The following is a 13388-nucleotide window of genomic DNA, read 5'->3' on the forward strand; positions in this document are numbered from 1 at the left end:
TGTTTGATTTCGTAAGTGCCTAGGAGGGGTTTTTGTCTTTAGCAGTTGACTCCTTTTGGAGAAGATAAAGAGAATTTTTTTTCAGTGTGTCAGAAACATAATTTGGTACATTCAATGTTATAATATAAAAAGTTAAAATTTTTTTTAAAAAAATTCAACTAATTGTATTATTATACTTTATATACCGAACCATATACTAATACACTAAAAAATATGGCGTAAGAGAGAAACGTAGCTTGCGTTACTCTCTAAGATTTGACATAATTCTGTCTGCATTTTGACGTTTTTTCCTTCAATTTCTTTTGTTATTGTGACACAACATTTTTTAAAAGATTTTTCAAGAAGTTCATAATATGTAAGGATATATTAACCATACAATGAAGTTAACAAATTTAACCAAAAAAATATTGAAAAAAAATAGCTGGATGTATTTGTCCGTGGATTTAGTCTACATGCATGATCAATAGTAATTATCTTAGTGGTGCCCCAAGAAAGGAAATTACATATTCAAAGTCCGGATAGAGAGAAATTATGTTAAAGAGAAACACTTGTTAGTATTTACAATCAGATAACATTATGGTGTTCAGTTAGGTCTCGTTTAGCAATTCAGATTGTACTGACTATTTCTGTCGGATAGAATAAATAGCCACCGAATAGTACTAATTAAATTAATAGCCACCGAATAGTACTGACTAAATTAATCGAACATTTGGTGCAGTATCAGATTAATAACCATATTATTTATACTATATTTGGTATTATACCGGATAAAAGGAATTCAAAATATTAATATTTTAACATAAAAATTGATACTTATAGGTTTATTTTTCTTTTTCTAGGGTGTTGTTTCTTCACTTTGCAGAAAAGAAGCACTTTGCTTCTCCCATTTGAGTTTAGTTAGTCCATCATGATTGTCCTCTTTCCTCCGCTTACGCCATTCGCAGTGATCAGAGAAGGAGGAGGAGGAGAAGTTGCAGGAGGGCGGAACAGAGAAGGAGGAGGAGGAGGAGGAGAAGAACCTGAGATTCAGATTAGAGAGCAAGCGATGCGGGATGGAGAGAGCGAGAGAGAAGTGTTTCCACCCGACTAAAAAATATCGAGGTTTTGGGTGGTATAACTAAGCGGGTATTAGCCCGATAAAGGAGGTGGGGTCGGATTATTTAATCGAGTGGTTATTTAATCCAAACAGACACTAAATATCGTACTCCGTATTATTAGTACTATCCAATGTGCCAAACAGTGCCTTAGTGTATTTTATAAAATCAATATCAAGCATATTTTCATCTGAGTAAAAAATGAACATACTTTAACTAAATCAAAACAATGACCAACATATTAGCATACTTTTGGCATCGGTGTAGTAGTTTTTTATTTTTTTTATTTTTTATTTTTTTTATTTTATACAATTTAGTACTACTTGCTCATAGTATTTCCTCAGGAACCGTTTAATAACCATTTTATTTTTAATTTTTTGTTTGATAATTATTCAGCATCGATGGTTATCAAATGATCCCTTAACTATTTATAAAAGTGGTCTTAAATTTGTCGAGGAGGGCACTTACTCCACAAGGATCCTCTCCGAATCCTATTTGTGATGATTCTTGAGACCTCAAATCGTGTCAATTCGTCATATATTGTGCGATCAGTTTTCATCAAGTACTGTTCATGTTTAATTATGTATAATGAATAGACACAATTTGCAGATCCGAAAAGAATCCTTGTGGAGCAAATTTAAGGTGCATGATTCCTATATATACGAATTAAACCCATTTAAATTACTGTGGAAGGCCTAAGAAAGGGCGAAGCAAAACACAGTGACATGAAAACAAAAAAAATACTCTGACAACCATTGCAATCCACTGCTTGCTAATTAGTCATTCACCATTGGTTGGAGTTGATGGAGACCACTATTACTGAGAACCAAACTAGTGGGGCTTTAAAATCATTTTATTCAATTAATTATAATAATCTTTTATAAAATTAGAAGATTTAGGGTTGATTTGATATTTTTGTGCTTTGAAAAAAAAATTGTTTCTGCTATGTTGTGAGAATAAACTGTGACATCCCACATCACCCAGAGGAGTGATCCTTATATGTATATTCTCATCCCTACCTAGCACAAGGCCTTTGGGGAGCTCACTGGCTTCGGGTTCTGCAGGAACTCCGAAGTTAAGCGAGTAGCGTGCGAGAGCATTCCCCCGATGGGTGACCCATCGAGAAGTTCTTGTGTGAGTTCCCAGAAACAAAACCGTGAGGGAGTGGTTGGGGCTCAAAGCGGACAATATCGTGCTACGGTGGTGGAGCGGGCCCGGGAAGTGGTCCGCCCCGAGCCGGGATGTGACATAAATAGCTGTGAAATAAAGCAGTAGAATGTTTGGTAAACTTTTTTGTAAAAGTACTTTTGAAAGAAAAAAAACAGTATTATAGTGTTTGATAAACTTTTATATAAAACAGATGTGAAAAAGAGTTGGTTTTGCAATTTTGTGTTTTTGGCTTTTTTTCACCCAAAACTGTAAAAAAAAAGCCGAAGCTGAATGTTTACCAAAGCTCCCAGCTTTTTCTATACCTACTTTTTTTCAGAATCACCACGGTATCAAACTAGGCTTAAGGCCACCAACCACAAAATGTGCCTCTTCCACAAAATAATCAAATGTTACCCACTAAAATATGGTGTATCCAATAGTCGTTTTCTAGCATGCAGGGTGATACATGCTAATTGAGGTCGGAAAGCATCAAGTCCCATTTTGAATTCATTATTCAGAGATTGATAATATTCCTGTACCAATTTGACCCATGGGTTGCTTTCGGACATTCCAATTTGGTAGATGGGGACACATGCTAATTGCTACATACACGTATTTATATATGTGGGCGGATTCACGGTATCGTTTTTTACACAATTTTGTACATACGTTTTTATGAGGATAACTTCGTAATGTATGTCAATGATCCGAACTATTAAAATATTCATCTATAGTGAAGGAAATTGACGAATACGGTTTTGCAAAGAAACCTTAAAGCACTTGATCTAACTATGATATAGTTTTGGATTTAGGTGACTTTGGTAGACATGATCTTTGAGAGAAAAAATAAAAGACAGACGGTTCAAATCATTTTGAAATTTATTACAGAGTAAGCCCACAAAAATATGTGTCAAAATAAATGTAGTGCCACAAATCCACCCATACATATATTGATGGAAATTGTAACTTGGATCGGAGTCATGTTGCAATCCCACATCATGTTGTATATATTACACTTGATATTATTCTGTTATTTATTATGTTTTGTGTTTTGGTTGACAAGAAAGATGAGAAAACGAGGTGAAACACAACATGACATGTAAAATTTGCCAATAAGCTTGAGCTTATATATATTAGACACAAAAGCTAACGGATCAGGTTTCTAAGAAAACTTTCATACATGAGGATCACTGTAAAACTCGACATGTTGCCAGGTCTAAAATTAATAATTTTATTTCAATTGAGCTGAAACATTTTCAAAAAATTTCCAGCCAGATTTGCATGAAATGTAGGCAACAAAGTGTTGCAACTTTTTATTTATCATGGTATAAATATTAAATATACGAAATTGCATCAAACCCTTTTCACCTTGACATGATAATTTCTTCTTTCATGGCAAGCGAGAGAGCACTAAGACTTCCCCCAACTTCCACTCTCACTCCGGGCATTGCTATTGCTCTACTCCCTACAAACCCACCTTCTCCTACACTGATCTTTCCAAACTTCACTTTCCCCTCATCACCTTCATATATGTGTCCAAACAAGAGAGCTTCTCGTCCCACGCACCCGCCTCTCTCAATCTCCACCATTTCCGGGTTTAACAACGCTCCCATGCTGTCTACGTAAGCGCCTTGGTCCAGCTCAATCTCCGAACCCATAAGCTTCATCCACAGAACGAAGAAAATTGACCCGCTTGTCATTTCTGCGAAATAGCTCCCAACTAGGGTTCTAAATGCTTGCCATGTAGTGTCCAAAAAGACCCCTATGCTCCAAATGTGCACAGTTTCGCCTTCTTTCTTCTTTCCGACTAGTAACCATTTAGCCACAACGCAAGCTAATCCGGCCAAAAGACCAGAAGAAACCCAAAACAATGGAAACAACCAATGTAGAGCGATTTTTTGAGTATTGTTCATGTGCAGAGTCCAGTTCAAAGGAGCGTAGATTACTAATGCCAGCAGGAAATGAGGCAGCACTGTTTGTAGTAGAGGTTGAGCAAAAGTGGCCCATAGAGCCTGAAACAAAGTTCTTTCCAACGTCACTTTTTGCGCATCTTTCTTCATCAATGATGCTGCCATTGGACAACCCGAAAGGTCTACTTTGACATCGGACTGCTCTAGGAAGATTTTCCAAGCCTCTGGAAGGGGTGCACCGTTCCTCAGGTGCTGGCATATCTCATAGATCAATGAACGTCCATGATCAATCGAAGCACTCTGGGAGCATGATGAAGCTCGGATGACATCCACTTCAGGGCATCGTAGAAATGGATTAAAGTTCAACTGTTCTGATTGTTCTGCAGATAGATTATGGTTGATGTTAACCTCTCCAACATCAATATATGGGAACTCAGACTCACTCCATGGTTTGGTGCAGTCAAGTGCAATGTCCCGGGCAGCTTCATCACGTGGAACTGGCCGGACCTGTAACTGGAAAATATAACGGACTCCTTCAGCATTCACACGGCTTTGGAAATCTTTAGCAAGGAAAAGTAGAGGACGAGTATCATTATCACTCCTCGGAATTGCACCTGTATCGGGTGGAAGAATTCCAATTGGCTCCACCTTACCAGCTTCCTCACTAATATTCTCATCAGAAGGCCTCAACTTGAACTTGACATACATTTCTTGTCCATCTTCGAACCGGAACAGCCTGCAGATATTTGAGTAATAATGTAGTTCAACATATGAGTTTGCATAGCGCAAGGAAGTCCATACTGCATCACGCACATGTGGTGCTCGCTTAACATACTCTTCCCGTGCAGGAAGCCCACAGACAAGCCATGTTGCAAAATCTGCAATTGTACGGGCGTAGAATGCCTTTCCTGTCTTCAGTGTCAGGTCAAAGAGTGAAGACTCACTACTTTCATCTGAAAGTATTCTTATAGCTGCACCCCGCGCATCAATCCTTGCATCATCATCAGCACTCAAGCTGTTGCTATGCCGAACTATGACAGGGTAGCTCTTTCCTGGGCAGAAGATTTTGTGGTCTGGCAAGCCTTTGATGTTGTCATATATCTTCAAGGTTCCCTTCCCACTAACACCAATTCGATGGAAATATCTTGACTTAACCTTCAGAGTTGTGGCAGCCAAATTTGCAGCAAGGTTACCAACAATTTTCTTATATTTCATGTCCATCTCTTCTATTCTATCCTCCAACGAATGCATGGTGTTCTTGATCATCATTGGAGTTTGAGACCCAATGTAAACACCACCCGCTTGGAGCACTGAATTCACCGGTGCTACTGACAATGCACCAAGAATAACATCTTTCTGAAGAATTGAACCAGGAAGGACCAAACTTTCACTCCCAACTACTGAATTATCATGCACCTCAACTTTCCCACTAACAAGCCCATGGGAGGAATAATACCCAGCAATGATCCGACTGAAATCACCAAGATGGACGCCAGAACCGAGTGAAATCAATTTCGGGTCTGAAATTGGGTTGATGGCCCTGATAGAACAATGTTTCCCAACCTCTGCACCGAGAAGGCGCATGTACATGCAGAACGCTTCGGTTCCAGACAGAAGCTTGGCAAATCTGTGGTGGCAGGCAATGGTGATTCGGTGGCAAAGCCACATTCTAAAATGGGTTGTCTTTTTCCCTTGGTTACTAGAAATAAGACGGGTCAAGGCGGCTGTGAGGAAGCTGAGTACTATGCCATAAGCCAAATAAGCAACCGCCATTGAGATGGATGAGTAAATTATGCCTAATGGGACATTAGAAAACATGGTGGCATATGCTATGACGGTGTAAGGCATCCAGTGAAAGGCCCCAAATAAGCAAGCAAATGCAAATTCTTGAGGGGAAAGAGGCTTCTGAGACATCCAAATGTAGACCAAGTACACAATAGAAGCTGAAAGAGTACCAAGCAACCCAACTATGTAGATTCCTATGAACTGGTAAACAACCCCATCTTCAGTTTCCTTTGTAACATTTGGCAGCATTTTACCCTGAATCATGTATAAGAAAAGTATTGAGTTGATATTAGTTTCTAAGTTTCATTGCATGAAAAGCGTTCACGAATTAATAAAAATAAACTATATAGCCGTGTTGTACGTCAAATATCTAAGGAAATAAAAAAAATTAATTCCAAAATAATTACAAGTTAAGGAAAATCTAATCATGATTCAGAAAAAAGATTAGAATTCATGATGGTTGGATAAACATGCAGAAGAAAGGACACTTACATTTTGAAGATTTGTAGCCTCGGCAGCAGATTTGCCTCCAGATTTTTGCAAGGCCATTACTTCAAGGTCTTCTCCCAAAATTGTTCCCTTTTGGACAACCGCGTAGGGACCAACTGACGAGTTTTGGCCAATTCTTATTGGGAGGAAGCTTAATACTCCATTCTTCACTTCATGACTTTGAATCAAAGCCCCTTCTGCGATCACAGCTCCATCTCCAATCGAAACTAGAGACGGGTCTGTTATGTCAACTGTATCAAGAAAAACTGAGGATCCAATCCTAGCTCCAAGCATCTCGAACCAATACTTGAGGAACATGGTTCCTCGCAGATGCTCTGCCAAAACTTTCGAAGCAACTTCGTGGGCCTTGTAAAGAGCCCACCACTTAACAAAATCCACTGACCAGATGGAAACCTCGGGGTTCAGGGCATAGTTTGGTTTTAAGAAAGAGTTCCCTAAGAAAGCAATTGAAACACAGGTAGAAAGTATGCATAAGATCCAAGCAAGGGGAGCAAACGTCAGAAGGATCAAATAATCTAAATAGGGAATTTCTTCTACCAATGCATGGGTGGCTGAGACGCATTTCATAAAAGCAGATACTGATAAGTAGGCGGGAATGGAGAGCATAAAAGCAACGTAAACAAGAGCCAGAAGTTGGAAAGACCAGATCACCAAGTGCTGAGATTCGGGAAGTTCCATCACAAGCTCAGCGGAATCAGTCTCAGTCTCAGTCTCAAGCTGTGGAACATTGGATGGAGTTGTTGACAGTTGAGGTTGAGAATTCATTACCAGATTCTCTGAGAAGCTTGCCAAGTCTGCAATGCAAGTTGCAGTGAAAATATCCACAGCTCCTACTGGCACTCCAAGAAAGTCAGAAAGTTTTTGAGATGCTCTGACCACACCAATTGAATCGATTCCATAAGACACTAGACTTTCAGTGTTTGAGATTTTGTTGATTGAAATACCAGTCTGCTCGGAAACCAGGCGTTTCAAGAAGTCTACAATATCATTATTACTTATCTTGGGGCTTGGTGGTGGAGAACCTCTCACAAACTGAGGACGAGGGGTTATTCCCTCCTTGCATGTTCCAGTAGTGAAGGACCGCATCAGTTTTTTCTTTATTAGAATTGGTTCTGGAACGACATTCAATGTGCCATCAGTAAACTGTTGGAGGCACTCGAATCTTTGGATTTTTCCTGACGTTGTCTTACTGATGGTTTTTGGCCTGATCATCTTAACAGAAGCAACGGTAACCCCATGTTCTTCTGCAACACGAGCTTGAATTTGTTCAACAACATCCTTGCCAACAGGTTTACCGTCCCTAACCTCCGCAATTACGACCAAACCAACCTGGTCAGCATTATCTGGAACAGAAATACCTTTCATTGATAAGATTTCCATGGGAACAGCAATGACAGCGCAACAACCTGGACGTACAACTTCTGCTGCGCTCTCCACTGTCTTCTCTACATCTGCCGAGTAAATGTTCCTTCCAGCTACAATGATGAGATCCTTGATTCTTCCAGTGATGAACAATTTTCTGTCAATGATTCGTCCTAAATCCCCCGTTCTAGTGTAGATACGTCCAGGATAGTCAGGAAGCTTGTTTCTGTAAGTATTCTGGCTTAGTTCTTCCCTACCCCAGTACCCAATTCCAGCACTGGGACTGCTGATCCATATCTCTCCTTCCTTTCCCGCTTCTTTGAGCTCCTCACCACTCTCTGGATCAACTATTCTAATGTCAACATCTTCATCGCCGGGATTCACATACCCACAACAAACTCTTCCTTGCCAATCTACCATGATAGGCTTCCCTTCACCATATGCACAACTGACAAACACACAATTTTCTGCCAAGCCGTAGCCAGGTGCCATCACCTCTTGAGAAAGACCAAAAGGACGAGCGAGCTCGACAAATCTTTTCAGAGTTTTCTGCCTAACTGGTTCAGCAGCAACCATCAGGAATTTCATGGAAGAAAGGTCGTATTTCCTGTTCTTGTCCGACTCCAGCCTTCGAATGACTAGCTCAAAGGCAAAATTGGGGCCAGCACTGTGAGTAGCCTGATATTTGCTCATGATTTGGAGCCACAATAATGGGTTCTTGATGAACGTCAATGGGGAAAATAAAACTGCAGTTCCACCACTAACAAGGGCTGTGAAAATTCCTCCAATCAGCCCCATGTCATGGTACTGAGGGAGCCAGCTAACTAGAACTGTTCTTGAGGTGCTGTTGTATCTCCTTCGCATCAACTTCACATTATGAATGAGCGCACTGTGAGTTATCATGACTCCTTTAGCATCGCCAGTCGAACCTGATGTGAACTGCAGAAAGGATACTTCACCGGGCTGTGGTTCAAATTCATCTTTGAAATCCTCTACAACCACGTTCTTAGAGTTCTTAATCCAAGAATCTGTATGTAACCAAGGAAGATTGGGCCAACGACCTGAGGATTTCGGCTTTTTAGCTGTTAGTGAGATCATATTTTTAACGGAACCTGCCTGGACAGCCCAGTGATAACTAATGGTAGAAAGAATTGCCACTGCACCACATGATTTAGCAATGTTTTCAATCTTCAAAAGTGCTTGACCGCCTCTTTGTAAAGGATCTGGAGGTAGAACTGGGACTGGTAAGACGTTTGCTCTTAAGCACCCAAAGAAGGCATCTACAAAGTCCAGACCTGGGACATGGACCAGGAGAACCCTGTCACGAGGCCTGATTACTGGATTCTTGCATGTCAACAGCTTTTGAGCAATGCAAGAAGCATTGTCATGAAGTTCTGCATAAGTTCGCTGGCTCACTACCACCCCTTCTTCATTAACCCAAGTATAGAGTGTCTTGTTTTAAGTGACTCCGTGAGCTCCCCAGTGCTTCAGATAGCCATCGAGTGAAGACAGATTCGGGAACTCCACTCCTGGTACTTCAGTCATGCGTTTAGGGCTTCCTCCCCACCGTTGTTGCGAGGAAAACAAACTCTGCAAAGGGACATGTTTACACTAAGTGAGGAATTTATCAACTTTGAATTTGCAATCATTTCATTTTGATCGATTATTCGTCAAATTCAACACTTAGATGTGGGGTTACCTTAGCATAAGGAAATTTCGGCACAGAATTGTCATTTGCAAAGTGCTTGCAGACTAAACCCATAGCGTATGACGAATTTCTCTCGGTCAGTTCAAAAGCCATAAGACCGCCAACATAGTATGTGTTCCTGAAGCCTTGAAGTTCAGATTCCAATTTCTCATAAAATCCATCCTTCATCTCTGTATAGAAATAATTAAAATTAGCATTCCTAATTGGCAGGGAGATATGGCGTAAGAGCAAATCATTGGCGTACCTTGGCTGCCAACGTGAGGAAAATACTTAAATCGTCGTTGGAGAACCACCTCCGTAACTTCTGCTCCTATAAGTTTAGCAGCATCAATTGCAAGCTCTGTCACAGTTGTTCCCGTAATATCAACAGAATTTCCATAAGACCAGAATAATAAAATATCAGTGTCAGCATAGAATTTCTGCATTGCAACTGGATTTCCGATTGTTGCAGGATTGCTCATATATTCTTCAAAGTAGAAGAAACCAATCGGCATATGTTCTATTCCTTTAACCTTCAAAACTGTAGTGTAGTAGTCAATTGTCTGTACTTTGCTAAACAACTCCTTCTCGACATCACCCATCTCCATCACTTCACTTCCATGTTCTGTTACGAGAATTCTTTATTAGGCATATCAAGAAGATAAAAAGGAATTGCAATGATAATAATCGAAGAAAAAAAATGGAGAGGGAGTAATAAATAAACCTGTAGGATGTGAAGGTGATCTGTAAATTCTTCCGCTATTCAAAGGAAAGGAACCAGAAATGATGATCTTATCAAATTCCATAGATTTAACTTCTCCATCACAACTTTTTACATCAACACCAACACTATCAGAATAGCGTCTGATTTCTAACACTTCGGTGTTGCAGTGAACCATTGGGAGTGATTTACTGATCTTCTCCCAAAAACTTGTATATCCACCTTTGAAGCGGCGAATTTTACCAGCCATGGAAGTTCGTGTAAACTCATGAATGTAGGCATATGGCATGTCTTGAACAAACCCATAACCAGAAGCGGTGTATCCATAAGCCACGGATTTGGGAACAGAACTAAATCCTTGACGTTCAAGATATACAGGAGTTAAGTCTGACGCATATTCACTCACAGCATGGACCCCAATCCGACCCGACTTTGCTGCCTTATCCTATCAAAGGTAAAATGGAGATATAAATATTGCCGAGCAGAGAAATCAAGAAACTAAACAGGGTGTAAGGTACTAGGTACCAACCTGGAGTTCTAACGTCAGTGAGATAACGGATACATAATCATCTGCAACTTTTATATCTTGATACTGCCCTGATTTGTCAATAAGCGCAAGCTTGTGGGAGTCCATTTCATCTAGTTCAGACCCAGTCTCCTTAGCCAAGTGAAAGATGACAGGGGCGCTGTTTGCAGCAAGAACTTGGCCACCGAGATCATAAATTTTCCCTGTAAAGGTAGTACATGTTGTCAAACTCAATTGCATAACAAAGTAGGCATAGAAGAGTAGGCATAAAAGACACCATCTTATATTTCTAACCTTCAATATCGACTGATTCACACATGCCACCAACAGTATGGTGCTTCTCTAACACGGTCACATTGCTGTAACCAAGCTTCACCAGTGCATAAGCAGATGATAAACCACTTGGACCACCACCTACTATCCCAATTCTTGTATTCAGTGGAAGGCATGGATGCAGCCTGGAGAACTGGTCCTCTACTGATTTTCCAGGGTCCATCTCCCTTGTTGTTCAAGCCTTCTGGCTGTACATATTGAGATCAAATAACAAACTGAGTTCAACTTTGTTCTAGTTCTAACTCCCAGTTATAGGTAACGGTACACAAGATTGTCCATAAATAGCATAAGGTTATAACTACAGTTGGTGATAAACCCAAATCTACAGTTCCAGAAACCAAACTCTTATGTTATGTGTATCATTGTTTGTTATTACACGAAAACAAGAGCATTTGTGCAACTATCCAGTAAGGACAGTGAGAAGAACAAAGAGAATAAACCGATGTTGGGAAAACCTGATATTTCAAATGAAGCTCAAAGTCTAGAAGGCTGAAATTGGAGCTAGGTACATATTCTTAGTTTTTATAACTCATACAAGATTTCATGTGCAGACAGTCCACCAATGTATATAACAATGAATGAATAGAACATCTTGGCTTACACCATTTATTATTTCACAAAGAATAAAAAGCCGTATCAGCTATTTGTCTTTCCTTATGGCCATAAAAACTCTACAGTTGCCAGAAAAGGGAAAATGTCAAGATGGGGAATATGGAAGGTTGGATCATCAAATGGAAAGATGGGGAAGACCTTGAATATCTTTCTGGATTTGGACACCATCCAAGTGATCCATTGCTGATTAAAGTAGAATATGTTCTGTAAGTTTCACATTTCATGCATAAACATGCATAAACACAGCACCATGTGCTTCGAAAATTCTCTGTCAGACTCAATAGAGTATGAACTGATGTAACAATCTGACTTTTGGCTATAAGAACAGAAGGTCATTTTAGTGCGAAGATTGGATGGAAAGTAGAAAATGGAAGGGTCGATTAAGAAAAGAAAAGAGGGGAAAACCAAGAAGTTGTTCCTGGATTTAGACACTGTCTAAGTAATCAATTGCAAGTATTCACATTTCATACATTGGTACAAAAATTAGTTATACTATGTTTCTGAAAATTCTCCGTCAAACTCAATAGAGTACAAATTGATGCAAAGAGCTGACTTTTGGTTACAAACACAGGAGGTTACCCCAAGTGCTAATTGCCTAGTCTACAAGACTATAAAGCTCCTTGTGCCTCTATCCATTTGAACTTTAGAATAGTTAAAATTCAAGTAAAAATGGCAACTAGGCTGAAAGCATGCTATTCATACATTTAAGAGTTGAATAAGAGAACGCAATAGCAGTTACATCTCATACGAGCGAATTACTTATCTTCTTCATATAGCAAAAATGCGGACACAAGGGCAAAGACTAGAGAGGTGAACGAAAACATACCTTGCACTTGTGAGAAACGGACAGATTGTAGAATATATAGTTTACGCCTTCCAAAGGCTGCAACTTGATCAACTCACTATACTCTACGAAATGGTCCCTGCAACACCATTACCACCTCAAGTTCAGAAAACAAACACGGAAACAATATCGAAAGAAAGCACAGATTTGCACACACCCTTTTAGCATCACATACTAGTTGTACACCAATCCACAATATACATAGCCAACACATTACACACAAACACGAAAGGAATATCGAAAGAAAGCACCGATCTTTACCCACCCATTTAACATCAGAAACTAGTTCTCCGCTCCAATTCACAATATACAGCCAACACATTACAACACACGACTCCTTCTTTAGCTAATCTACTCTCTTTCAGACCAAAGATCAAACATTTCATAAGCATAAATTTCCTCTGCTCCCCACCCACCTACACATTCATATAAAGTTACCAACCCTCTCTCTCTCTCTCTCTCTCTCTCTCTCTCTCTCTCTCTCTCTCTCTAGACTCTAATTTCCACACCCAGATACTTGTTAATCACCACCACCATGTAAAGGACTCACCTGGGCAATTTGGGTTTATCCAGTTGAATGCCAAATGGCATGTAAAAATGGTAAAAGGCCGTTCTTTCAAGCAGAAAAAAGCAAGCTGCTGATCTCATTGTTTTTTCCTTGCAACTTTCTCAGATATTTAAATCAACCCAAAAGCCTCTTCCCGCCAACAACAAACAGACAAAAAACTCCATGAATGTTTCTTTTGCTTCGGAAAATCCCAACTTCCTCGGTGACTCCGACATTTACAATCCAAAGATTCAGATATTCCTGAATTTCCTGTCTTTATATTTCACCATCGTTCATGTCATTTGGTT

At 39.8% G+C, this 13388-nt stretch overlaps 2 protein-coding genes across 2 annotated transcripts; both read right to left on the bottom strand.

Annotated features, from left to right (window-relative positions):
- Positions 1–3458: 3458 nt before the first annotated feature.
- On the bottom strand, positions 3459–9390 carry LOC137743237 (uncharacterized). The gene is made up of 2 exons (XM_088679603.1): positions 6431–9390; positions 3459–6193 (listed from the first exon to the last, which is right to left on the bottom strand). The coding sequence occupies exons 1-2, from the start codon at positions 8906–8908 to the stop codon at positions 3608–3610; spliced, it is 5064 nt and encodes a 1687-aa protein (XP_088535729.1). The 5' UTR covers positions 8909–9390; the 3' UTR covers positions 3459–3607.
- LOC148692639 (uncharacterized) lies at positions 9269–11258 on the bottom strand. Its single transcript, XM_088679504.1, has 6 exons — positions 11039–11258; positions 10748–10947; positions 10222–10663; positions 9763–10122; positions 9510–9688; positions 9269–9400 (listed from the first exon to the last, which is right to left on the bottom strand). The coding sequence occupies exons 1-6, from the start codon at positions 11238–11240 to the stop codon at positions 9269–9271; spliced, it is 1515 nt and encodes a 504-aa protein (XP_088535630.1). The 5' UTR covers positions 11241–11258.
- Between the last annotated feature and the right edge of the window lie 2130 nt (positions 11259–13388).

Source organism: Pyrus communis, chromosome 11, assembly GCF_041283825.1.
Source record: "Pyrus communis isolate YQ-2024b chromosome 11, ASM4128382v1, whole genome shotgun sequence".
NCBI classification, from domain to species: Eukaryota; Viridiplantae; Streptophyta; class Magnoliopsida; order Rosales; family Rosaceae; genus Pyrus; species Pyrus communis.

What these genes read in the sequence shown, in the direction of transcription:
- LOC148692639 (XM_088679504.1), bottom strand. Translation starts at nt 11,240, where the DNA reads ATGGACCCTGGAAAATCAGTAGAGGACCAGTTCTCCAGGCTGCATCCA. An exon ending in TCCTCACGTTGGCAGCCAAG is followed by an intron (nt 9,689 to 9,762) that starts GTACGCCAATGA and finishes ATTTCTATACAG; the next exon opens with AGATGAAGGATGGATTTTAT. An exon ending in CGAAATTTCCTTATGCTAAG is followed by an intron (nt 9,401 to 9,509) that starts GTAACCCCACAT and finishes GTCCCTTTGCAG; the next exon opens with AGTTTGTTTTCCTCGCAACA.
- LOC137743237 (XM_088679603.1), bottom strand. Translation starts at nt 8,908, where the DNA reads ATGATCTCACTAACAGCTAAAAAGCCGAAATCCTCAGGTCGTTGGCCC. An exon ending in AGGCTACAAATCTTCAAAAT is followed by an intron (nt 6,194 to 6,430) that starts GTAAGTGTCCTT and finishes TACATGATTCAG; the next exon opens with GGTAAAATGCTGCCAAATGT.